This window comes from Acomys russatus, chromosome 29 (genome assembly GCF_903995435.1).
Source record: "Acomys russatus chromosome 29, mAcoRus1.1, whole genome shotgun sequence".
In the NCBI taxonomy this organism is placed as follows: Eukaryota; Metazoa; Chordata; class Mammalia; order Rodentia; family Muridae; genus Acomys; species Acomys russatus.
Window position 1 is genome coordinate 13,877,215 of NC_067165.1, and position 24,694 is coordinate 13,901,908.

Below are 24,694 nucleotides of genomic sequence, written 5' to 3' on the forward strand. Positions count from 1 at the left end.
CGCTTTTAGAGAGCAAGCCTGGGTGTAGTGGCACATGCCAGTTATTACCAAATTAAAATGCCTTAGAAATGGCCTCCCGAATGTCCCAGCGAGAGAAGAACAGGGGGAGTGTTGAGGACTCTGAGTCATACTGAGGCTGGGACCTCTGGGGCAGGCAGCGGTCAAACCCACTAAGATTGATGGTTTCTAGCTCCCTCAGGCCAGAAGAGTTAGTTTCTCTAGGCATCGACTGCAAATGCCAGGAGGTCCCCAGATGTTTGATCAAGTCACTCTGCCCTTGTTCTTCTCCCGCTCTGCAGCTGGCCTTTCACTGTGGAAGACAGACGGGAGCGCTGCACCCACTAAGAGCACCCATTGTGCTGCGAGCGAGCGAACGTGCCGACAAGGCCCCTGGGGTGAGGAGTGTAAACCCCGTGCTCTTCAGAGGAAGCCAGATGACCAGACTGGAACCCAAAAGAAATCCCAGCTTTCACTCCCTCACTTAGCTCAGAAGGGCCGAGTTTAGGGAACCAGGCCAAGTCCTGGGCAGTGAATGGAAGGAGGGCTACATCTGGAGTCAGAAGCTTCCATGGAGAACGCTGACACAGGGAGAGAAGGGACGGGAAATCTCACCCTCAGCCTCCTATGCAGTGGGAACTCCGATCCCCGGGACCTGGTGAGGACGGGGTGAGAAACACATTTGGGGAGTGGAGGAAACATACAAGTGCCATAGGGAAAAGAAGGTGGCAGAGGCAAGCTGAGTGCCTGCCTCATGTCTGGATTCAACGCAATGGAGAGCTGCTACTTTTTGACTGACTGTGCATCGCTAAGGTCAGCATTTGAGAGATACTCCAGAGAAGCACTGGCAAGGGGCAATGGTAGAGACAGAAAACTAACCAGGAGACAAGACAGGTGAGGAGGCACAAGCCGATAATCCCAGCTCTCCAGGAGGCTGAGGCAGGAGGCCTGCCACAAGTCTGACGTCAGTGTCAAGAAGCAAATAACAAAAATAGGGGCTGGAGAGATGGCTCAGCAGTTAAGAACACTGACTGCTCTTTCAGAAGGCCTGGGGTTCAATTTCCACTACCCACATGTCAGTTCATAACTGTCTGTAACTCTAGTTCCTGGGCATCTGACACCATAATACATGCAAGCAAATTACCAATGGGGAAGCTGATTAGGTGAGACTGGGCTGGAGTGCTGATCTGGGCAACATGCAAGCTACTGCTGAGGTTTGTGGGAGCTGTTTCACTAGTGAGCATGGGTGGGAGGGAGTGGGGTGTGTGCAACTCCAATTCTACAGAATTTAGGAGGAAGCAAGGGAGGAACCAGTGTCACAGCAGAGACTATGTTGGGAGCTTGCTGCAAAGGCAGACTGCCAGGAGAGCAGGGTAAAGGTGGTGATGCGTTTTTACATTTGTGCTATTATGTTTTTATTTTACATTGAGGAGAAGAAGTATTTTAGCACTTTCATATGCTGATCAGAATAAGAAGAACTCCTGAGGCTTCAGAGATAGGACAGTGGCAGGAGCAATGTCCTTGGTAAGGGGGAGGGGGAAGGATGTACCCTGACCTGCCCTGGCCAGTGGCACTGAGTGACCTTAAGGTACCAATTCCTCCTGCCTGTGGTTCCCACGTGCCTCAGTGCACACTTTCATCCCAGCTTGCTCACTTGTTTTCTTTTCTTTTTTTCTCACTTGTTTTCAAACTCTATTTCAGTCCCACCTCCTTCCCTTTCTTGTTCTCATTCACCCATTCAAACAAGTAATGGAGCCAGGCGTGGTGGCACACATCTTTAATCTCAGCACTTGGGAGGCAGAGGCAGGAGGATCTCTGTGAGTTTGAGGCCAGCCTGGTGTACAAAATCAAGTCCAGGACAGCCAGGGCTGTACACAGAAACTGCCCCAAAAAACAAAAACAAAACAACAACAACAACAAAAAACCCCACCCAACCAAACAAACAAAAAAACAAAACAAAAACCCCAAGTAATGGAGCCACTGTTTGGATTTTATCCTGGCTGCATCACTTAGCAAGGTGTGTGTCTTAGAGATGAGTTACTAGACTGCAAGATTTTTTAAAATTAGAAATCCGTGTGTGTGTGTGTGTGTGTGTGTGTGTGTGTTTAAGTGCAAGGGACTGCAGAGACTGGAGTCATGAGCAGGTGTCGCTGAAACAGCTTTCTGTACTAATTCAGGAAGACAAAGGAGGCTGGAAAGAGTGAGGAAAGTTAGAGGGGAGTAGGGGATGAGTATGCTAAAAGAAAACTGTGTGCATGTAAGAAAACACCACAACGGAAGCCATTATTTTATGCAATCAACATACGTTAATAAAGTGAATGAACTGACCTGTCATTTAACACAGAGCATATGCATAAAGCATACAAGCACTAAGGTGCAGACAGAGCTCAGTCAGCCACTTTGACTTGCAATGCTACTGAGTGTGAGGGAGAGGGGGTGATGGTTGGGGCAAAAAGCTTGAGAGTTCATCTCAAGGGCTCTACAGACCAGTGATGGATGCTTTGTGGTCAACAGACCAATCTCTAGAACCATCTCGCAGACACTGGGTACCAGTTATGTGAGAAGCCTCGGTACGTAAGGCCTAATCCACTGCCTGACCACTCACTCAGTCGGGGCCAACCACCAGGTGATGGTGGAGACCCTCCGCACCACTGGGGTGGCTTCCTCAGTTCTGCCCTCTTCCCTTCCTGAAGGTCTGCTTCTCCAATTACTAGCGTTGTTTCTGGGAAATGGTAGAAGTAGCTTTGTTTAGCTCTATCACCTTATTTGATTATTAAATACTGCCATTTGAATTTCCTCCCTAAACCAGCCTTCATGTAAGAAAATAGCTTAATGCGTGGCAGCTCCTTTTAGGCCTTTCCTTAAAGGTAGTCTGTCTGTCTGTCTGTATCTCTCTCTCTCTCTCTCTCTCTCTCTCTCTCTCTCTCTCTCTCTCTCTCTCTCTCTCTCTCTCTCTCTCTCTCTCTCTCTCTCGTACTCTCTCTGGTGCTAGGGACCAGGGCCTGCAGTGCACTTGGTAAGCTCTACCACTGAGCTACAGGGAAGTTCCTGCCTCTTCTGACTGTTGCTCCTCTAACCTTGTTGCTATAGTAACAAGGCACTCTGCAAGAAGTAAGGGAGTGCCTGGGCTGGTTGTTGTCCTTGGGTTGTCTTCAGTTTCTCCCAGTAGTCACAGGTGGTGGGGTGGTGTCAACCCATGCCACCCTGGCTGTAACCCACTATTTGCTCTCTGCCGCCTACAGAGCACACATGGATTTCTCTACAGCTCCTGTCTGTGCTCCTGTTTAGCCGGGAGCTCTGTGGCTCTCATTACTATGGCTTGACTTCATCTGGGGGCGTGGCCATTGTCTTTATCCTGGCAGGGAGGGTGCTGAGGAGTCCTCCCTGTGTGTCGGCCTGTGCTACACAGACAGTCCTTACAGAAGCCCCACCAGGGGCCTGCTGCGACGGCTCCAGCTCAGTTTTGTTTCCACACTTCGATTCTTTAAAAATATAAACACACCCTCTTGCTGGGTGGTAGTGAAAAGAGCAAGGGAATTAACACACCGAGTGTGGGCCAAGTGCCCAGCAGCAGATCCATGATCTAATCTACCTTTGTGTGAGCCTCTAAAGCGGCCCTGCCTTCAGCCCAGGCAGGCGGGGCTGCGAGACTTCAGGAGATGTGCTTGGAAGATGTGCCGGTCTCTGTTCACGCTCAAAATCTCAAACGATGAAATCAGTACAACCCCAAACCCATTTCTATTCATATTTTTCCTGCATGCTTTGGGCATGACAGTGGGCATTTGTAGTCATCATTAGCAAAGTAGTCACAACCTGTGAGAGTCACGGCCAGGAAGGAGAACCCTGAGCAGTGATGCCACTGGCTAAAGCAAATGGTCCAGCACTCTGTCTGTAAAAGAGGCTCCAGAAGGACCCAGCATCTCTACTTACCATCTAGAATACTTGGCAAAACAAACAAACAAACAAAAACCCATCCCATCTCACCCAGCCCCAGCAACTGGTTTATCCAAGCAGCTGGGGCTTTCACATGCACTGCTGATGCAGCCCTACCCCAAGATAAGTGTGCTTACTTATTTATTGTGAGTGAGGGTGGGGGTGGGGGTAGGGGGGTGGGAACACAGGTATGGAGGCCAGAGGAAAACTTGCAGGAGTCAGTTCTCTCCTGCCATGTCAGTCCTAGAGACTGAATCAAGTCATTAGGCTTAGCGGCGAGGGCCTTTGCCCGTTGAACTGCTTCTCTCACTCTGTCATTTACATTTAAATTTTTTTAAGAAAAGATTTGTTTATTTTATGTGCATGATTGTTTTTGCCTACATGCATGTTTGTATGTGTGTGTCTGATGCCCACGGAGGTCATTAGAGGGTGTCTGATCCCCAGGAACTGGAGTTACACACAGATGGCTGGGAGCTACCAGTTGGTGATGCGAACTGAACATGAATTCTCTGCAAGATCCCCTGCGGTGGGCACCTCCTGACTTCATCAAATCCCTCACTCTTTTGGTAGGAAGAAGATTAACTTAAGCACGTTGTCCAGCTTGTGGCCCCAGGCCATGTGCACTCCAGGACAGCTGTAAACGCACGCGCCAGCACATTAGTAGATGACAGTGTCTGTTGCAATGTGAACCAGTTGGGCACCGCAGAATCTTAAGGAGGGAAGACTAGACTTCAAGTAATAGGGTCTCCTATGTGGTTTCGGGGACTCTTAAAACAAGAGTAGGAGGGCTGACAGGAAGACACCTGTCAGTCATTCGACTTCTGCCTTCCCCACTCCTAGTTCCATCTGGATGATCAGAGTTACATTAAATTAGAGAAAAATAACTGTTCCTTCCACTTTTGTTGCCCAAATTCTTCTCTCTAACCCCTTGCCAGCTCCAAACGTCTGCTTGATAGGAACAAGGCCAACATTTGCATGCACAGGCCTGTCAGCTCCTGGCACCCCAGCATCCATGTGAGCACCACAGAAGGGCCAACTTCCAACAGATTTTTACTGAAAGTCACAGTAAAGACTTGTGTCGTGAGCATTTGGAATTTTGATTTCTTTAAAAAAAAAAAAACACACACACACACACAGAAAGAAACTGGGTGTGGTGGCGCACGCCTTTAACCCTAACACTTGGGGAGGCAGATCGCTGCGAGTTTGAAGCCAGCCTGGTCTACAAAGTGAGTCCAGGACAGCCAGGGTAAACACAGAGAAACCCAGTCTTGAAAACAAAACAAAACAGAAAAAGAAGGAAAGAAAGAAAGAAAGAAAGACTGCTCTGTTTGTGTTAATTTTCTCACAGAAAGGCCGGAGCTGTTTAGGTCTCTCTTACCTTCTCCTCACCCATCAGGGATCTAGCTAGCACTTATATATCCTCTGAAAAGTTCCCAGAATTCCAAATGTCACAGACTCCTAGAAACTATCTGTAGCTGTCAAAACCACACCCCTGCCAGAGCACTAGGCAAATCACAGTCAGCTGCTGGGAAGCAGCCTCACATCCCCACAGCTGGGATTAAAATGAAAACATATTCTTATAATCTTTCTGTAACTCCAGTACCAGGGGATCCAACACCCTCTTCAAACCTCTTCAGTCACCAGGCAGGAACATGGTACACATCTATACACACAAACGAACACTCATGTACTTAAATAAATAATCCCAAAGAAGACTACATCACAACACATATGTATTACAGAATCAAGCACAGAACTTTAGAAATAAAACCAAAAGCTCTTAAAGACCACTCTGCTTGAAGAGGACTCTCAGTGGGTGTGCTCAACCTCCCACCCCCTCCCACCCCCCAAGCCCCAAACACACACACTTAGGTGCTCTGGAGGGACCGCTACAGAAATATAACACTCGAGACTGGCGCTTCCATGTTGGATCCCGCCCTAAAGAAGCTTGTAACCCAGAGACAAAAAACAAAACACAAAACAAAAACCTTCAAGGATGCGCACAGGCAGAGTCATGCACATGGGGGGGGGGGAACGGGGGGGATGATGAGGCAGTTATCCTGGGGATTTGGGAGGGTGGGCAGCGCTCTTAGCAGGGGACACAATATATACAAAGGGAGGGAGGGAGGGAGGCAGAGAGAGAGGGAGGGAGGGAGAGAGAAGGAGAAGGAGGGAGGGAGGGAGAGAGAGAGAAAGGAGGGGGGAGGGAGGGAGGGAAAGCGCCCCCCGCAGGGAATGCTGGGGAAGTGCCGCTACACTGACAGAGTGAAGTCTGTGAGGACAGGCCCTAGTTCTGCTGCTGAGAAGCATTCTGTAGAGAGGACTCAGAGGCAGAGCCCAACAGAGTGACGAGCAGGCCTGCATGAAGGTAAGATTGGTTACCCCATCAGCTATTTGGAGAAGCGAAGCAAATGGGTAGTGAAAAAATTCTATGAGCAACCACTGAGCAACACCAGGGGTTTGGGTTTGACTTTTTAAGTTTACATCATTGCTGAGTCTTCAGTCACTCTGCGCGACTGGTAGATAACATCACCATTTTATGAATAATAAAAAAATAATAAAATAATATAGACATTCAGAGCCAGGCGTGGTGACCCACACCTGTAATCCCAGCACTTGGGGAGGCAGAGGCAGACAGATTTCTGTGAGTTCAAGGCCAGCCTGGTCTGTAAAGCGAGCCCAAGACAATCAAGACTACACAGAGAAACCTTGTCTTGAAAAACCAAATAAATAAATAAATTATAAAATAAATAAAGGAACTGTAGAGGGATGTTAATTCAGAACATGGCTGCTCTGGAAAGAGATCACACCCAAAGATATTCCAGGTCTGAGTGATTGGCTGGAATACAAACACGCCTTTGGACTAGGAGACAGAGGCAAACAGATCTGAATTCAAGGCCAGCCTGATACAGAGCAAGTGTCAGGTAAAGAAAAGCTTAGGTCCAGGGCTGGTGGTGCATGCCTTTAATCCCAAAGGAAGGTAAAGGCAGTTTGTAGAAGGAAGCACCCATGTTTGAAAGTGGTGTCTAATTGAGTGGCAGAAAAAGTGCCAAATCAGAGATTAGACGGAACAGGATATGTCCAACTCTCACATGAAGAGAGAGGAGGCAATTTTTACCAGGACTGTAGTAGACAGATATGTTGCAGAGAGAGAGCTCAGGTGAAGACAGAACGCGCCAGAAAATGAGAAGAAGCCAGATTAAATAAGTCAGTTGGGAGAAGAGTTTGAGCCAGAACCGCTGGACTGAACCAGCAGCCCAGAGGTCAGTAAGAACAAGAAAGGGTGGCTGGGCATGGTGGCGCCCACCTTTAATCTTAGCACTCGGGAGGCAGAGGCAGGTGGATCTCTGAGTTCGAGGCCAACCTGGTCTACAAAGTGAGTCCAGGACGGCCAGAGCTGTTACACAGAGAAACCCTGTCTCAAAAAACAAAACAAAACAAAAACAAAAAACAAACAAACAAAAACATACAAACAAACCAAAAAAGAAAGAAAGAAAAAAGAAGAAAGAAGAGAGAGAGAGAGAGAGAGAGAGAGAGAGAGAGAGAGAGAGAGAGAGAGAGAGAGAGAGAGAGAGAGAGAGAGAGAGAGAGAGAGAGAGAAAGAGAGAGAACAAGAAAGGGTGAGCTTACTAAGCAGTTTAGTCTTGGAGGCTGAAAACATTCTAGGCTTAGGTTAGATTGTAGAGAGACTAGAAGCTTCCAGGACTAGGCCTAGGCCAGCAGGAGGAGACAGTAAGTCTCCCAGACAACAACTGATCTAGGAGAAGAAAAGTTACTTTTACAGAGAATTCAACTGGGCAGGAGGAAGACAGAAATATAAGGCTGTGGTGGTATGGAGTTTCCCCCTGCTGGGTTTCAGTATTGCTTTGAACCAGTGTTTCCTCACTGTGTCCTGATTTCTTCCCTTTGGAATGGTATTGTATATTTTGTGCCACTGTACTTTGGAGGTATGCAATCCCCGCCCCCCTTTTGTAAACAGGGGGTTACAATTAAGAGATTGCTTTGAGACTCAGAAGAAACACTGAACTTTGGGCTTTTAAGCCTTGCTGAGACGGAAGCCCATGGAGACTTCTAAAGTTGCACTAAGTGCATTTTGTATTGTGATATAGCTATGTGCCTATGGGCACCAGGGAGTGGAGTGTGATGCTTTAAGTGAGATAGCCCCCACAGGACCCCAGTTGGTGGGACTGTTTGGGAAGGATTGGGTGTGGCCTTAATGGAGGAGGCGTGTCACTGGGGCTGGGCTTTGAGGATTCAAGACTCCAGCCACTCCTAGAGCGTCCCCTCTGCCTCTGGCTCGCAGAGCAGGATGTGAGCTCTCAGCTGGCCCCGTCACCATACTTCTGGTTTGCAATCATGGACTCTAACCCTCTGGAATGGTAGGCTTATTAAACTCTTTCTTTTATAAGTTGCCCTGGTCATGGTGTTTTATCACAGCAATAGAAAAGTAACTAAGGGGGCTAAAGAGATGTCTTGGTGCTTAAGAGCACTGGCTGCTCTTCCAGAGGACCTGAGTACCCACATGACAGCTCACACCTGTCTGTAATTCCAGTTACAGAGGATCAGGCACCCTCACACAGGCATACATGCAGGCAAAACACCAATGCACATAAAAATAAATCAGTCTGGAGAGATGACTCAGAGGTTAAGAGCACTGGCTGCTCTTCCAAAGGTCCTGAGTTCAATTCCCAGCAACCACATGGTGGCTCACAACTATCTATAATGAGATCTGGTGCCCTCTTCTGGCCTGCAGACATACATGTAGGCAAAACACTGTATAAGTCTTTCTTTAAAAATAAATAAATCTTAAAAAAAAAAATCTTATAAAGAAAAAAGCTGAGTGGTGGTGGTGCAGGCCTTTAATCACAGCACTCAGGAGGCAGAGAGGCGGGGAGATCTCTGTGAGTTTGAAGCCAGCCTGGTCTACAGAGCTAGTTCCAGGATAGCCAAAGCTACACAGAGAAGTCCTATCTCAAAAAACAAAACAAAGCAACCCCCAAACAAAAATAAACCAAAAAAACCAAAGGTCTTCTGATTTCAAAGCCTTTGGCTTTACACACACGCACACACGCGCACACACACACACATACTCATTTTGGTTTGGTGATGGGAATGAATGATCCAGGGCCCATCTATTGCAAGCATATGCTCTCTTGAGAATCTAAACCCCATATGACAACTAAAAATTAATGCACTTTGGGGCTGGAGAGATGGCTCAGCGGTTAAGAGCACTGGCTGCACTTCCAGAGGTCCTGGGTTCAATTCCCAGCAACCACATGGTGGCTCACGACCATCTATAATGGGGTTTGGTGCCCTCTTCTGTCATACATACAAATAGAACACTCAAATAAATAAATATTTTAAAAAATTAATGTATTAAAAAAAATTAATGTATTTCATTTTTATGAGTAATCTTAGATTTTTGGAAAAGCTAAGCAAATAGTATGGAGTGCATACCCTCCCCCACTCCCCATTATTAATGCCTTAGATTAATATAGTACTTTTTGTGGTAACTGATGAATCATGATCACTTATTTTTATTAAAGCCCACAGTTCCTTAGAATTCACTTTTTGTGTTATGAAGTTAGTGGTTCTCAATCTTCCTAAGGCTGTGGTACCATAACATTATTTCATTGCTACTTCATAACTCTAATTTTACTACTGTTGTGAATTGTAATGTAAGTATCTGATCTGCAGGAAATGTGATGTGTGAAGTCCCCAAAGGGGTCACGACCCACAGGTTGAGAACCATTGTCCTATGGCTCCTGGCAGATATAGACTCAGTCATCAGTTTCCTCTTCTCCCTCCCACCTGGGGTCAGTGGATCCTTTTTAGCCTGCACACCTTAGGCTTTTCTGGAATATCATATAATTAGCATCATGTTGGGCAGACCTTCAGCCTGGCTTCTTTACCCATATTTCTATGAGGATTGATGGCTCCTTTTTCTCATGTTGAAAACACTCCACTGTTTGATGCCGGGTGTGGTGGCGCACGTCTTTAATCCCAACACTTGGGGGGGCAGAGACAGGTGGATCTCTATGAATTCGAGGCCAGCAAGGGAGTCCAGGACAGCCAGGGATATTACACAGAGAGACCCTGTCTCGAAAAACTAAAACAAACAAACAAACAAAAAATAAAAACAAAACCCAAACCAACGCCCCCCCCCCAAACAAAACAAAACAAAACAAAAACAAAGAAAACACTGCACTCTCTGGGTGTACCAGTTGGCTCACTGTGCTTCCAGTTTGTCACAACCATAAGTTTCCCTTCTATAAATACTCATGAGCAGTTTTTGTGTACACGTAAGTTTTCAACTGACTTGGAGAACTCCCCTGGGGAATGGTGGCCAATGCATCTGGTTAGACCATATTTGGCTTTAGGAAGTCTTGCAAACATTGCCAACACAGCCAGAATTTTAAGCATCCCCACTGATAATACTTGAGAATTCCTGTCCCACCTCCTTGAAAGCAGGGAAGATTGTCAAGGTTCATTTATTTATTTATTTCAAATTTAGCCATGGGTATGTGACAGACTCTCACTGTTTAATTTTTACTTCACTCAAGACATAAAATGAGTTCCTTTTTATACACGTATCTCATATATTTATTTGACATCTGATTTTTTTAAAATATGTTTTTATGTTTGTGTGTTCATAGGTGTGCACATACACAGGTTCCTGTGGAGGCCCGAGAGGAGGTCAGCGCCCTAGGAACGAGAGTTATGGGGTGCTTGTGAGGTGCCTGATGTGGGTGCTGGGAGCCAAAATCTGGTCCTCTCTGAGAGCAGCAAACGCTCTTACTTGCTGGGCCATCTCTTCAGGCCCTGTCTAGGTATCTCTTTTAGTGAAAGTATCTGTTCTGATCCTCTGCCCATTTTTAAATGGTGGTTTTCTTACTGTTGAGTTTTAAGAGCTCTTTGCACATTCTGAATGCAAGGCCTTTATCCTGGTCCTACAGCAATTAGTCTGTAGTCAGCCATGATTACAGGGACAGGCTGGAAGCCTTCCCTCCAAGGCTCTGACCCTGGCACGTAATGGAACAACATAGAATAGCCTGGGAACTGTTTACACAGGGCTTTCTGGGCAAGACTACCTAAAGGAGTGCCTCTGGGTGCTCGGACCCCAGGTGTGAACTGTTGCACACATAGGCTTATGTGTAAGGACACTTTTTCTTGGTGACAGTCACCTGGGGAAGTGGTGCGTTTCTCAGCTGGGAAGTAGGATCTTAAGCAGTTGTTCCCAGTTTGACAGCATGTTAGGCTACACTCCTGAATAGTGAATTTCAAGTCTCTCGGGACGGGAGGTAGGCATCTGCAGTGCTTTGCAGACCCCAGGTGATTCCAGTACTCAGTCAAGACCAGGCAGGGACCAGTGTGCAAAGAGGCATCCCTGGGAGCTGTAAAGCGGGAGTTTTGCTGTGGCTCTTGGCCACACAAGTATCAGGATGCCTTAGAGGCAGTCTCTGGGCAGAAGGCTGTGGGACGGGCTAGCAGTTAGGAGTCAGGGAGCCTAGCCAAGTCCTGGAACTGTGCGGCCCTGGCATAAAAGAAGAGGGCCCTGGCTACAGCGAAGAAAGGATTTCCCTGCATGGCATCACTCACACGCAGCTTGTGCAAGCAGAATGGGTTACCTACGGTAGGCTGGGAGATCAAGGGACGAGCGAGATGGGTCGGAGGAGGGTGAGAAAAGATGGACTGAAAGATGCACAATCATGGCCAGCCAGGAAAGTGGGTCCCGGCGTTCAATTACACAGAGGGCCCTTCAAGCTAACGATATCGTATCATTCACTTTGAAATAGCTGGAAGAGAGGGTTTTCAGTGTTTTTGTCACAGAGAAATGGTAAGTGTTTGAGATGATGGCTGGCCTACGTGTTGTGAGTTGATCAACACACAGGTAAAAAATGGACAAAAGCACCCCTGCATAGAAGAACCCCACTGGACTTTACAGAGATGTTCCATTTTCCATCCATTTTAAAGCTTATAATTTTAAAAAAGAACTATGTATTTGGTAAGCCAGTTTGCAATTTTGTGTTCCCTGTATTCTCGGGGTTCATTTCTCTGCTGCCCTCTTTCATCTTTAGTCCCACACTTTTGGCTTTGCTTAGAAGGACCAAGAGAAAACCATCCTACCTTTCCTCCCCTCAATTTTTAAAGTATTGAAGAGATGCTATGGGGGGGGGGGGAGAGATGCTACATTTTTTGAAGTCAGTGTAACTATGGCAGCAGGTCATGAAGCAAGAGACCCTCCAGGAGAAATGAGATTCAGGATTAGGCAGGAGCCATGTCATTTTTCAATTTTAATTTAATTTAATTTAATTTTGGTTTTTTGAGACAGGGTTTCTCTGTGTAGCCTTGGCTGTCCTGGACTCGCTCCACAGACCAGGCTGGCCTAGAACTCACAGAGGTCTTTGCCTCTGCCTCCCAAGTGCTGGGATTAAAGGCGTGTGCCACCACTGCCCGGCTTCATTTCTTAAAATCTTTGTAATGGAACACCTCACGAATTTGCGTGTCATCCTTGCATAGGGGCCATGCTAATTTTCTCTGTATCATTCCAAGTTTAGTATCTGTGCTGCCAAAGCGAGCACTTTTTTTTTTTTTTTTTTTTTTTTTTTAAACCAATCGGTACTTTCCAAAAAGTCATGGCAGATCTTACTGGTTTTCTTCATAAAGGCTGGAAGTGCGGCCCACCTCCCTCTGACTTAGCAAACATCCCTTGTGTTGTCCGCTGTGCATCACAATCACTGTGCTAGGCACTGTGGGTAGCCCTGGGACCAGGTCAGGGCCCATTCCTGCCCGTATAAAGTGGACAGTTGTTCAAACTTAGTGTGGAACTCCTAGGTAGCTTCAGCTGTCAGCCTGACACGGCCGGCCGGCCCCAACAGCCTTCTGAGCACGAAGCAGAGGAAGCAAGCAGCGCTCCCCTGCGGCCTCGGCTTCAGTTCCTGCCTGCAGTTCCTGCCCTGCCCTCCTTCCGTGATAAGAGTGCGACCTGGAAGCACACTATGAAATAAACTTTTTCCTCCTTTTGGTCAGTGTTTTGCCACAGCAATAGAAAAGCAAACTAGAACAGAAAAGAACAGTATAAATTAGAAAAATAAAGACAGTTTTTTTAAAAAGTAAGTGCAGATGTAAGACGAGTGGAGCTGGGCAGAGGAGGGTCAGATTCAGGTTTTAGAGGATAGCTCTCTCTCTGAATATGACTAAATTGCTTGTTCTCCCCACTCCTGCCATTTTCTCATCTATCAAAAGCATTTACATATCATCTATTTCATACGGTTATCTACCAGTTCCTTCATTCATGCACCGAATACTTATTGAGCAATTACTAAGCAATGAGTGCTAGGCGTGGTGGGAACAGGAAAAGTCCTGCCCTCTCCGTAGCGTAGCAGGTGGAGGCAGACAATGGACAAGTCGGCAAAATGTACGGAGCATCCGGCAGAGATGAGCACGTCAGAATGGCACAGTGAAGAGGACCAGGGGATCAGGCCTTTTGGCGCAGGTCTACAAACCCAGATACCCAGGAGGCAGAGGTAGGGTGAGCCCAAGTTTAAAACTGGGCGAGGGAGACAATACTCTTCAATACGAAGAGTAAAACAGGGGCTGGGGTCACAGCCCATCCAAACAGCACTTGCTCAGCCTGCGTAAATACCTACACTCAGTTCCCAGCACTGTGTGTGTGTGTGTGTGTGTGTGTGTGTGTGTGTGAAGGGGTGATAGTCTGTGTTGCTATCAAAGGAATGCACAAATGCCAGGAGTCTATGGCAGGAAGGAGCCTGGGGTATTTGAGGCACCCAAGTACAGAACTCAGTACAGAATAACAACCCTGGAAGGAAGCAGTAAGAAACCAGGGTAGCAGTCTGCTACTCTAGACCCTCCGAGAGTCTTGTAACATCTGAGTTACCCTAAGAACCAAGGGGACACTAGACGGTCCTGATCACAGGAGGCAGATCACACGATCTACCTTGCGTTTGTTTGTCTGTTCATTTTTTGAGACAGCCTTGGCTGTCCTGGACTCGCTTTGTAGACCAGGCTGGCCTCAAACTCAGTGATCCTCCTGTTTCTGCCTCCCCATGTGCTGGGATTACAGGTGTGTGCCACCACCCCTGGCTTCTACTAAGCTTTTTCAACAGGCTTGCTTTCGCTTTTATGTGAAGGTCAAGGCTATGGTTTGGCTGGCGCTCTCTGTCTCTGTCTCTCGCTCTTTCAGATTTATTTATTTATTAAGTATACAGTGTTTTGTCTGCATGTATGCCTGCAGGCCAGAAGAGAGCACCAGATTTCATTATAGATGGTTGTGAGCCACCATGTGGTTGCTGGGAATTGAACTCAGGACCTTTAGAAGAGTAGCCAGTGTTCTTTTATATTATTATTATTATTATTATTATTATTATTATTATTATTATTATTATTATTATTATTATTATTTTGCAGTGTTCTTAACCTCTGAGCCATCTCTCCAGCCCTATGGTTTGGCTCTTAAATGTTCCTTCAAGGTCATATGTTGGAGGCCTGCTCCCTGGTGATGGCACTTGAGGTAGGGCCTAGTGGAAGGATGTTAGGTCCACTGGGGTGTGTCCTTGAAGGGGATGCTGGGATACTAACCCCTTTCTTTCCCCCTCCCTTTGACTTCCACATATAGGAATTATAAGTTATGTGCTATCATATCTCACATCCACTTTTTAGCTACCAAAAAGTATTGCCTCTCTGAGCGCTAAACTTTGCACTAAGGTCCAGGTTCAATGACTGGTCCTCTCTCAAGGAATAAAGTGGAGAATGATGGAACGGGACATCCAACATCTCCCTCTGGTCTCCAAACATGGCACACACATACACGGGCGGGGAGGGAGGAAAGGAGGGAACAAGGGAGGGAGGATGGGTGGGACGGGAGCAAAAAGAAAGTCCTGCTGCCTTTAAACTCTTGCTACCTGGCCTATCTTCATTTGTCTCTGGAGTCAGGCCCCTCCGTTAAGATTTAAAGCTGGGCTACTCTAGTTTTCAATTCCAGAAGCTCATCCATTATTTTTTTATTTTTAAAGTTTACGTACTGGCGAGCGTGCACAATAGCCTGAGTGTGGGAAGTCAGAGGACAACTTGCAGGAATCGACTCTCTCCCTGCACCGTGTGGGTTCCCGGGATCGAACTCAGGTCGGCAAGCTCAGCAGCAAGCACTCTTACTGGCTGAGCCATTTTGCCAGCCCACTTCATTATTATTTTTTTTTTAAATCTAGGGTCCTATTGTACAGTTGCTAATTCTTGTGTGGCACACAGAGCTGTTTTATAAGCGGCCGCTGGTCTCTGTGCGTTCTTGCCCTCCCATCACCTGCTATCCCCGGGGTCCTCACTAATGCTGCTTTGTTGTTCCCTTGAGCAGCACTCTTTACTGTGACCTGCTCCTTTCCTTGAGCAGCTACTTGTCAGGAGTTCACGTCCTTTTCTAGACAGGGTTTGGGTTTGCTCCTGCCAGGTGCTTGGCAGCACTAGGCGATCTGGGGTGTCTTACATGTGGGACCTGGGAATTCCTAGAGACTCGGGTAGTTAACAGCAAGCGAGGCAAGCGCTTTTGTCTCGCCGACTTTTTAGCCTAATCCACCCAGAGCTAGGGTAAGCTCCCTTTAATCCTGGCCTGGGGACTCAGGGTTAGTTCTAGTTTATTCTTACACGAAGTCCTCTGAAGTTACAGTTTACCATGGAGAGGGCCAACCCGTGGCGCATATGGAGAAGTGAAACAGCCCCAGGGGCTACAGTGGGAAGCTCTAAAATTTCACCAGAGGCTTTCAAGAGTAGGGAGTGTGGAAAGTAAAAATGGTATAGAAGCAATATTTATTTATTTATTTTGCTTTCCTGTGCGAGGTAGCCCTGGCTGTCCTGGACTTGCTTGGTAGATCGGGCTAGCCTCCAATTCACAGTGATCCACCTGCCTCTGCCTTCCTGAGCGTTGGGACTAAAGGTATGCGCTACCACACCCAGCTATAGCAGCAATATTTAAAGAGAAAACAGCTGACATTTTCCAGAATGTATACATTCTTCTGTTCAAGAAGCGAAATTAACGTGAATTAAGATAAACACAAAGAAATCCTCCCATTTGTACGCTTACAATAGACTATACAATGCTTTCTTTTATTCTTCAAAAACAACAATGAATGTAAGTGAATAGTCTGCGTTTTCCATAAGGAAAAACTGGAGTTCAAAAAGCTTGAATGGGCTGTTTACGGTCACAGAGCAAAAAGAAGCAGAGACAGAACTCAGCCCCAGTCCTGACCCAGGCCGTGTTCCTCCTACACATCAGAGACAGAACACCACACAACCAGAAGAAGCCTGTAAGGAGAGGTGGAAACATGGCTGAGGAGTTGCCTGTACAACAGAATTCTTAACCGAGGAACCTCTCCCTGAATACATCTGTGTTTCCCTCGGAAGAAAGCGGCGCACTGGAGAGGCCCGTGCAACAAGGGGCAGGAAGGTCCTAGCTTGCCCCTCTCACAGTGCGAGTTAAATACAGGGCCAAGTCAATTCCCTGGCCAAAGTCCAAGTTGCCTCAGATGATTCATGGAACCAGCCTGGTACTCAGCAGCAGGCTAACCGGCCATCTCTTCCACAGTGCTCAGCTGTCAAGGCAGCAGGGTAGGAGTGTCCTCCTCCACTGTGAAGACTGCTTAAACACTGTGCTTAGTATGTCCACGGCAACGTCTCCTTTGTTCATCCTTACGATCTCACTTGGTAATTACCGTCTCTTTTCTGGTCTGGTGGCATTTCACTTGCTTCTGGCTTATACTTGATTTGTTTTGTTTTTCCGTTCATTGCACTAAAGGGAGTCATTTCTAAGAAGGAAGCCTGTGACTCGTTAGCCCAATCAAGCTCGTCCCCCCAGATGTTAACATGGGCCTAACATCCCTTTGCCTGCCTTGTACAGAGACCAGACCATTCCTCTCTGGCAGCTGCCTCCAGAATGGATAAGAGCTGGGAGAGCTACAGTGCCTGAACCTGCAGCTTGAGGCCCCAGAGCCTAGATTCCAGGAAAAGGGGCCAGCTGGAGCCATTCCATGGGAAAGCCCCACAGCTCCTGCTGTGATGATTTACCCTAGGTGTGACTGCCACCATCGGAAGCAGCTATGTATTAAGATCTTCAAGTGCAAAAGAGCAAGAAAAGAAATGCAATTCTCGTCTTCCACGACACTTAGAAGCACAGAAGCACAAAGATGGCTAACACCAGAAGAGACTAAGCATTAGCCGTGTGAGTGGACTTGTACAACGCATCAACAAACAGAATGGATGGAGATCCAACTCCTGGTCTGATGCTCAAATGGGTCTGTGTTCATCCGTCCATCCACTCATCCATGCACCCACCCACCCACCCATCCATCCATCTACCCACCTCCCACCCGTCCACCCACCCACCCATCTACCCAAGCATTCAGGATTGGTTGAGCACCTAACAAAGCTATACCTATGCTGTTTAGGCACCAGAGAGACCAGAAAAGAATGCCGGAGAATTGGATAGCCAACACTCAAAAGTCCCCGAGTTAACCGCTCCAATTACATCCTTATAACAGCTTGTAGAGGATGTACCCTGTCTTCATTTTACAGATGAAATGGGCTCAAAGTAGCTCAAGAGCTTGCTCAAGGCCACAAGTTCAGTTAAGTGGCAATCTGGGATTTGAACCAAGCTTTGCTTGGCTTTGAGTCTGTGCCCTTAACAGATTAATCATCATCACTTCAGTTAATTATGGGAGAGCCAGACAATTGGCAGGCAACAGGGCTAGGAAACTCAAAGGAAGCAAGGCAGAGACAATTTGATGCAGAGAGTAAGTGATCTGGGAGTTTCCCAGCGGCCTAGCAAGAAGAGGCAGAGGTAACACACCTCTGTGGGCCAGACAGCAAAGCCGGCCTGTGGGAGGAAGGGTAGGTGCTCACAGGACAGAAGTTAGAGGCTTGCGCGCAGGATTGTCTGCTGGGAAGGCATCTTTGACAGTTTCTCTATCACTCGCACTATGTTGGAAAGCCGTTCCAGTACCCTCCATCCCTGGAGCTCCTGCAGTGGCCTTCTGTAATGAGCCACCTGTGCCAGCCAATGTAAGACCTCAGTGTATCCACCCCAAGCCCCATCCTGCCCAGGCCCCTGCAGACGGTAACATACTTGAAGATTCTGCTTACAACCCGAGGGCAGAAGCCCCAGGAAATACCCGCCAAACTAAAGGGTAAGAGGGGTGACCCTTCTGAGAGAGACTCCAGCTCTCACCAATGTCTCCATAGAGCTACGGCATTTCCCCGTTCTACTTACAGTTTAGAGTCCAGCTTCAGGAGGAAGCCCAGCCGATCATACTCTGAAAAGGAAACGCAGAAAATGTCACTGAAGTCAAGCGTCGCTGCCACTGTGGGTTGCACTCCTAGAGCTACACCTTGGGGACAGGCAGTGCTTGAAAAAGAATACTTAACACAAGTGCTTCAAAGAACGGAAGCAAACTCATACGCCATAACTAAATTTAAGCCACAAAACATCTACTAAACGTTTATTTTGTCTGAGGAGCCAGGTTCGGAAGCAGCTCTATCCCAGGTCTCCTAAGCCATCGAGTCCTAGGTTAATACAGAATTGCTTCCTGGAATAAGCATGGCCATTGAAACTGAAGTGTGGTAAATGCGAAACTGGACACCGTAGAAAGGTATGGGAAACCATCTTAAGTTCCTCGAGGTTCTGAGCACAAAAATCTGTTTGATGAGCCAGTGTCCTAGCTAGTATGAGCTGTCAATTTGAAGCAACCCAGGGTTATCTCAGGTCATCTCATTTGGGGGTTGACTCAATCAGAATGGCCTGTGGCCTGGTCCATGAAGCATTTTCCTTAACTATTAATTGATATAGGAGGGTGGAGGGTCCAGCCCACTGTGGGTGGGACCACATCTAGGCAGGTGTGTCCAGGCTATATAAAAGAAAGTTAACTGAGCAAGGCAGGAGGATGTGTGTGTGTGTGTGTGTGTGTGTGTGTGTGTGTGTGTGTGTGTGTGTGTGTGTGTGTGTGTATGTGTGTGTGTGTGTGTTGTAGGGGGCAGAGAAGAGCATCCAGTGTTTTGTTCTATCACCCCCACCTTATTCCCTTGAGTCAAGCGACTAGGCTGCTGTCCAGCAAGTATGGACAATCCTCCTGTCTCTGTTCCCACAGTGCTGGGGTTACAGGCAAGCACAAGCACACTTAGCTTTTTATGCAAGCGGTGGGGATTTGAACTCAGGTCCTCATGCTTGCTCAGCAAAGGTGCTTAGTTATCCTCAACCTGGGAGAAGACATCTTCTTCACACTGAAAATAACAACTAGGACAAAAAATGCAACAGCAGGCTTTCCACCCAAGAGAATTCCCTTGGTAAGCAAATTTTCCTCAGATAACTCTAGTGTTTGTTTTTGTTGTTGTTTCTGATTCAGAGACAGGATTTTTACTTCATATGTTAAGAACTTACAAAAACCAGGAAGAAAAACAAAAAGGGCTCAATTCTAAAAACTAAAGAGTCGCTTTCAAAGTTGAATATTCTTTCAACACCTGTATTCTGGCATTCTGGGAAGAAGAAACATCACCAACTTGCCCAACACTTGTCAACTGTCCCCGTGTAGCAGCTGCCCTGGGGTAGCCTTTGTGCTGGTGTTCCTCAGAGGGCCCTCACTCTTGCTGTGACCCAAACATCAGGCGACAGGCAAGAACACAACACAGAGGAGCACAGGGGACAGTGCGACAGCCTTTGGAGTCAACACTTCACACTGATTATTCTAAGCGTCTCAAAAGACAAACCCAAGCTGGGCATAGTGGCACACAGCTATAATCCTGATCACTCAGGAGGCCAAGGCAGGAGGGCACGTACTGTAAGTTCAGGGCCAGCCCGAACAATTTGGTAAGATCAAATCTCAAAATAAAACTTTAAAAGGGTTGGGGATGTAGCTTAGTGGGAGACGGCTTGCCTTGCATGCTCAAGGCTCTGACTTCAATTCCTTTTTGTTGTTGTTGTTTGGCTGTTTGGTTGGTGGTTAGTTGTTTTTTTTTTTCAAGACAGGCTTTCTGTTTTAGCTCTGGCTGTCCTGGAACTCACTCTGTAGACTCAAGAGATCCCAAGTGATGGAATTAAAGTGTACACCATCACTGACTGGCTTACTTCAATTCTTAATGAGACAGAAGTGACATGTTATTGAGTAGTTTTTTTTTTTTTTTTTTTTAATCATTATCATCCCCTGCCTTAGTACTCGTTTTCTTGTTAATAGAAAATATCTGACAAAAGCAGCTTAAAGAAGGAAGGGCTATTTTGTTTCCTAGTTCAGGGTTCAGTCCATCATGGTCAGGAAGCCTGGTGGTAAGGACTTGGCTGCTGTGTTATAGTCAGGAAGCAGAGGGCCATGAAGGCCCCTGGCCATGTGGCTTTGTCCTGCTTACTCAGTCTAGGACTCCAGCTATGGAAGGGTTCCACCAAAACTTCAGGTGTGTCCCTCCCAAGGCCTCCCTGCCTATCCTCAGAGACATGAACTTCACAACATTCTCCTCAGTCCACAGGAATTGAGCCCTGTCAAGTTACCATATTTTCTGATCATTTTTTAAAGCTGGGAATTTAGTTGTTGTTTTTTATAGGTAAAATTCAGTAGATTGAGCAAATAGAATCTGTAGATTGGTACAGAAACTGAAACATGCCTATGGCAGGAACCAGTCAGCAGGGTAACTGTGAGCAAATGGCCTTAGATTGACAGCTGATGAGCAGATGATTGACAGTTACTCATTGGCTGTCCCTACCAGGATCACTTGGTCACAACAATCATGAGCAAAAATTAATTAATGTGAAATTTTCAGCCAAGCTTTTAAAGTAACAAATTCCTTTTTCTAATTTATGTCTCTCTCGTGCGTGTGTGCGTGTGTGTGTGTGTGTGTGTGTGTGCGTGCGTGTGTGCGCACATGTGTGCAGGAAGATGAGGAGGCCAGAGAGGGCTTTAGGTCCTCTGGAGCTGGAGTTACAGGTGGGTGTGAGCCACCCAACATGGGTGCTGAGAACCGAGCTCAGGTCTTCTGCAAGACCAGCAAATACTCTTCCCAACCGAGACAACTATGCAGCCTCTAAAGTTACGAATTTCATACACAGAGTTCTGAAGGCCTCCTCATATCAAATACAGGAAAGCCAGTTGCCAAAGAGAAGAGACGGTTTGAAAACCTCCTTTGAAGGGGACTGTTATGAACCCCACATCTCAGAAAGCCAATGTATATAGTCTTGCCTCTTATTCCAGGCTGGCAGGGAAACTGTTATATGCCCCTCAAGTATAGGGGCACAGTGGGCTGCCTGTAGAAGGGCCTCCTAACTGGTAAGTCTAGCAACACTTTGATGGGCTGCCACAGCTGGAGAGATGCACAAGGGGGGGGGGCAGCTGGCCTGTGCGCTCAGAATCCGCAACAGAGAAGCACAAATGAGCTGGGGGGCAGGGCACTCTTTCAGTTGCTTCCTCCAAAGATCCGTATAGAGGGCTCACAGACAGATCCTCAGTGGCCACAAGCACAGTAGCTCCCCAGAGCTGTGGGAAAAAACACCAAGACTGCGGCGCAGTACCCAAGATGAGCAGGAGTTAGCCGATGCCTACACCAACACCCGCTGCGTGAACTGTAAACACATGCAGGGTCCGGAGAGTGCAACACTCCTCCAGAGTTAACTTGTCCTACCCTACAGCAGAGGTTCTCACCTTCCTAACGCTGAGACCCTTTAATACAGTTCCTCATGTTGTGGTGACCCCCAGCCAGAAGATTACTTTTTTTTTCATTGTTTTTGTTTTTGTTTTGGTTTGGTTGTGGTTTTAAGACAGAGTCTCTCTGTGTTAGCCTTGGCTGTCCCAGACTCACTTTGTAGACCAGGCTGGCCTCGAACTCACAGCAATCCATCTGCCTCTGCCTCCCGAGTGCTGGGATTAAAGGTGTGCGCCACCACACCCACAAGATTACTTTTGTTACTACTTTATAACTGTAAGTTTGCTACTTCTATGAATTGCATTGTGTTTCCTGATGGTCTTAGGTGACCCCTGTGAAAGGGTAGACTCTCCCCAAAAGGATCGCTACCCACAGGATACTCACTTGGATAGCTTCTCCACAGCTATCCAAGGGCAGCCAGCAGGGGCAGCCAGCTACTGGAAGGGGGCAGGAGAAGACAGACAGCAGTCCTCCTTCTCGCTGAGCAGGCTCCTACAGGTCAAGACTTAAGGACCCTAAAAGAAGTAACTACAACTCGGGGTTCTGTTCTGTTTTGTCTTGGAGACAGGGTCCCACTGTGTAGCTTTGGCTGGACAGGAGCTCGCCATTATAGACTAGGCTGGCCTCGAACTCACACATCTGCTTCTGTCCCCAGAGTGTTGGGATTAAAGGCGTGAGCCACCATCCTTGGCTTCAGGACTGCGGCTCTGAATGAATTCAAAGTTACATGAGACCAGACGTTCTGATTCTGCACTTGCCAGTCAACGTGATCGTGGGCTTGAGCAACTTCCAAAATATCAAGAACTTCACTGGGCTTGTACCCTGAGAACATTAAGGGGACTGAAGGAGTCCGGATAAAGAATATTTCATTATCTTGCAATACATCTGGCATTTTCAGCCACACTGGCATTTACATGGATAGTTGACTGGCTGTTTCGCTTTTCTGTGGTACCGAAGAGAAAGCGCCCAAGCTAGGCAAGCTGAGCTTGCACCCCCAACCCAACGGGATGGTTTTAGGTTCACACACACAAGCTTTGGGAAGGGATGCAGAGGCCTCTGGGTACTGCCAGAGCTGAGCCTCCCCTGGGCTGGCTTTACTCTCCCCACAGTTCTCATCATAACATCCCAACGACTGGTGTAGGTGGTATTTTTAGTCTTATCACGAAAAAGGGACTGCAGTCCATCCCCTCTGTTCCTTACTTGGAAACCCCTAGTGAGGGGTGGGTGTGGGGCAGGCTGGCAGAGGCTCTCTACCTGTTCAAATCTCAGACCCTGAGAAGGAGTCAGTGGAAGTGATGAGTCTCTACGACACACACAAGGTGGGGAGGCGGGTTGTACCAGAGGAATGTGCTGCCCTGAGCAAAGGCCGCTGGGAACAGTAGAACGCTCTCTGGCGCTTTCCGCAGTAGCTGAACCTCTGAGGAACAATAGGCCATAGGCCCTGTTCCCTCTCCTCATCCATCTTGCTGACAACCTCCTACATGAATCTTGCTCCCAGTGCTCCCTGGGAGGGCAGCTCTCACCACCTGGCTTTCCTCCCCTCTCTGCCCCCATCTCCTGCCTGAACCTCCTCAGGGGCCCTGCCTCTGCTCTCAGGCCACCTGCCTGGAAGGTACTGTGGCTTCACCGCCTTTCTTGGTTTGGGGCTTGTGGAAGGCCTTGGATCTGTGGGCTTTAATCAAATTTGAAATAAAATAAAATAAAATAAAATAAACCAACCTAGCTCAAATATTTTTCTTCCTCCCCCCTCCCTTTTTCAATTACAGATGAGGCTGCTGGCCGTCCCATGCTTCAATACTGTTCTGTCTATTGTTTGCCTAGTAATTTTTCACTCCATTTCATTCTGGATAGTTTCTATTGATACATCGCCTAGTTCACTTCTCTCTTTTTTTCTACTGCATCTAAGTGGCCGATGAGCCAGCTGGTACAGTTTCCCATCCCGGGCAGTAGTCTTTTTATATCTAGCTCTTTTATACCTCCCATGTCTTTCCCTAATGTTCCTGAGCTTCCTCCGCATTGTTGGGCAGATGGGATATGTTCTAAGGTCCTCGGCGCTAACACCTCGAGGCTTGCCTTGACTGATCCCGCCCCTCCCCCCTCCTCCGGGGCTTCATTTTCTCTGAATTACCTGGCAGCATCTGGTTGGTGGCCCGCCATATGAATTCCCGCCTTGTTAGAATCTGGTACATGGGGAGTCCTTAATTGTCCTGAGGTAGAACTGAATTCTTAGAGACAGCTCAATCTTTTCAACAAGGCTTGCTTGTAAGTTCTGTGGTCAGTGCTGGGGCAGGAGTGGCCTTTGTTCTAGGGCTAATTTTGTACCCTCACTAAGGCGGCCCGGGTACGGAGGTGCAACCCTTCACAGTGCCTCACGGAATACTGTGTTTTATGAACTTTCCCCACTAATCCCAACACTCGGTGACCTCTAGTTCTGAACACTCTGCCGTTTCTTGTGATTTAAGCATCCACACGGCAGTCCTGGGGGACTTGCTGCATGCCTCCAGAGTCCTCTGTGCACAGGCCTCTCCTCTTGGACAATCTGCCCTGCTTCCTAACATCTCACCTCAGGAAGAGGCTTGGCTCTCCTTCTCTTCACTGTGGCCTGGAGCTGTTCGGGTGCATGTGTAGCTCAATGTGTCTTCTGTTTTAAGACAGGATCTCACTTTGTAGCGCAGGCTGTCGCGGAACTTGACATCCTCCTGACTCAGGACAATTACAGGTATAAACCTCCTGGCCTGGGTCCAACCTCTTTTCTGAGCTTCGTCTTCTGACACTCTCAGACGGGCAGCCTTTCCGCTCAGAACAAGCGTGCCCTCTGTAGTGCCTTCATCTCCCTCGATGCATATACACAAGCCCCCCCCCCCCACTCCCCTGCCCACTCCTCAAGCACAGCCATCACAAGGCTACATTTAACAGACAGTCCTGTACAAAAAGGAACTCTGTGGTGTGGCCTTCCCCTTCCTCTCCAGCCCCATCTTGCACTGTCTTCTCCTGTGCTGACTTCCGGCCATTTTGGTCTTCTTTCAATCAATTTTCCTGGGGGAGGAATAGAAAGCGGGAGGGCAGGCCAGGTCCTACCATGTAG

At 47.6% G+C, this 24,694-nt stretch overlaps 1 protein-coding gene and 1 pseudogene across 8 annotated transcripts in view; both read right to left on the minus strand.

Annotated features, from left to right (window-relative positions):
- St3gal3 (ST3 beta-galactoside alpha-2,3-sialyltransferase 3) overlaps nt 1-24,694 on the minus strand; it is a 204,010-nt gene that overhangs the window by 81,692 nt on the left and 97,624 nt on the right. For all 8 annotated transcript variants that reach the window (XM_051172212.1, XM_051172210.1, XM_051172211.1 and 5 more), the window contains one exon: nt 18,203-18,245. In XM_051172212.1, the coding sequence (XP_051028169.1) occupies nt 18,203-18,245 (43 nt within the window). The remainder of the gene's footprint in view (nt 1-18,202; nt 18,246-24,694) is intronic.
- On the minus strand, nt 12,400-12,512 carry LOC127212126 (uncharacterized; annotated as a pseudogene).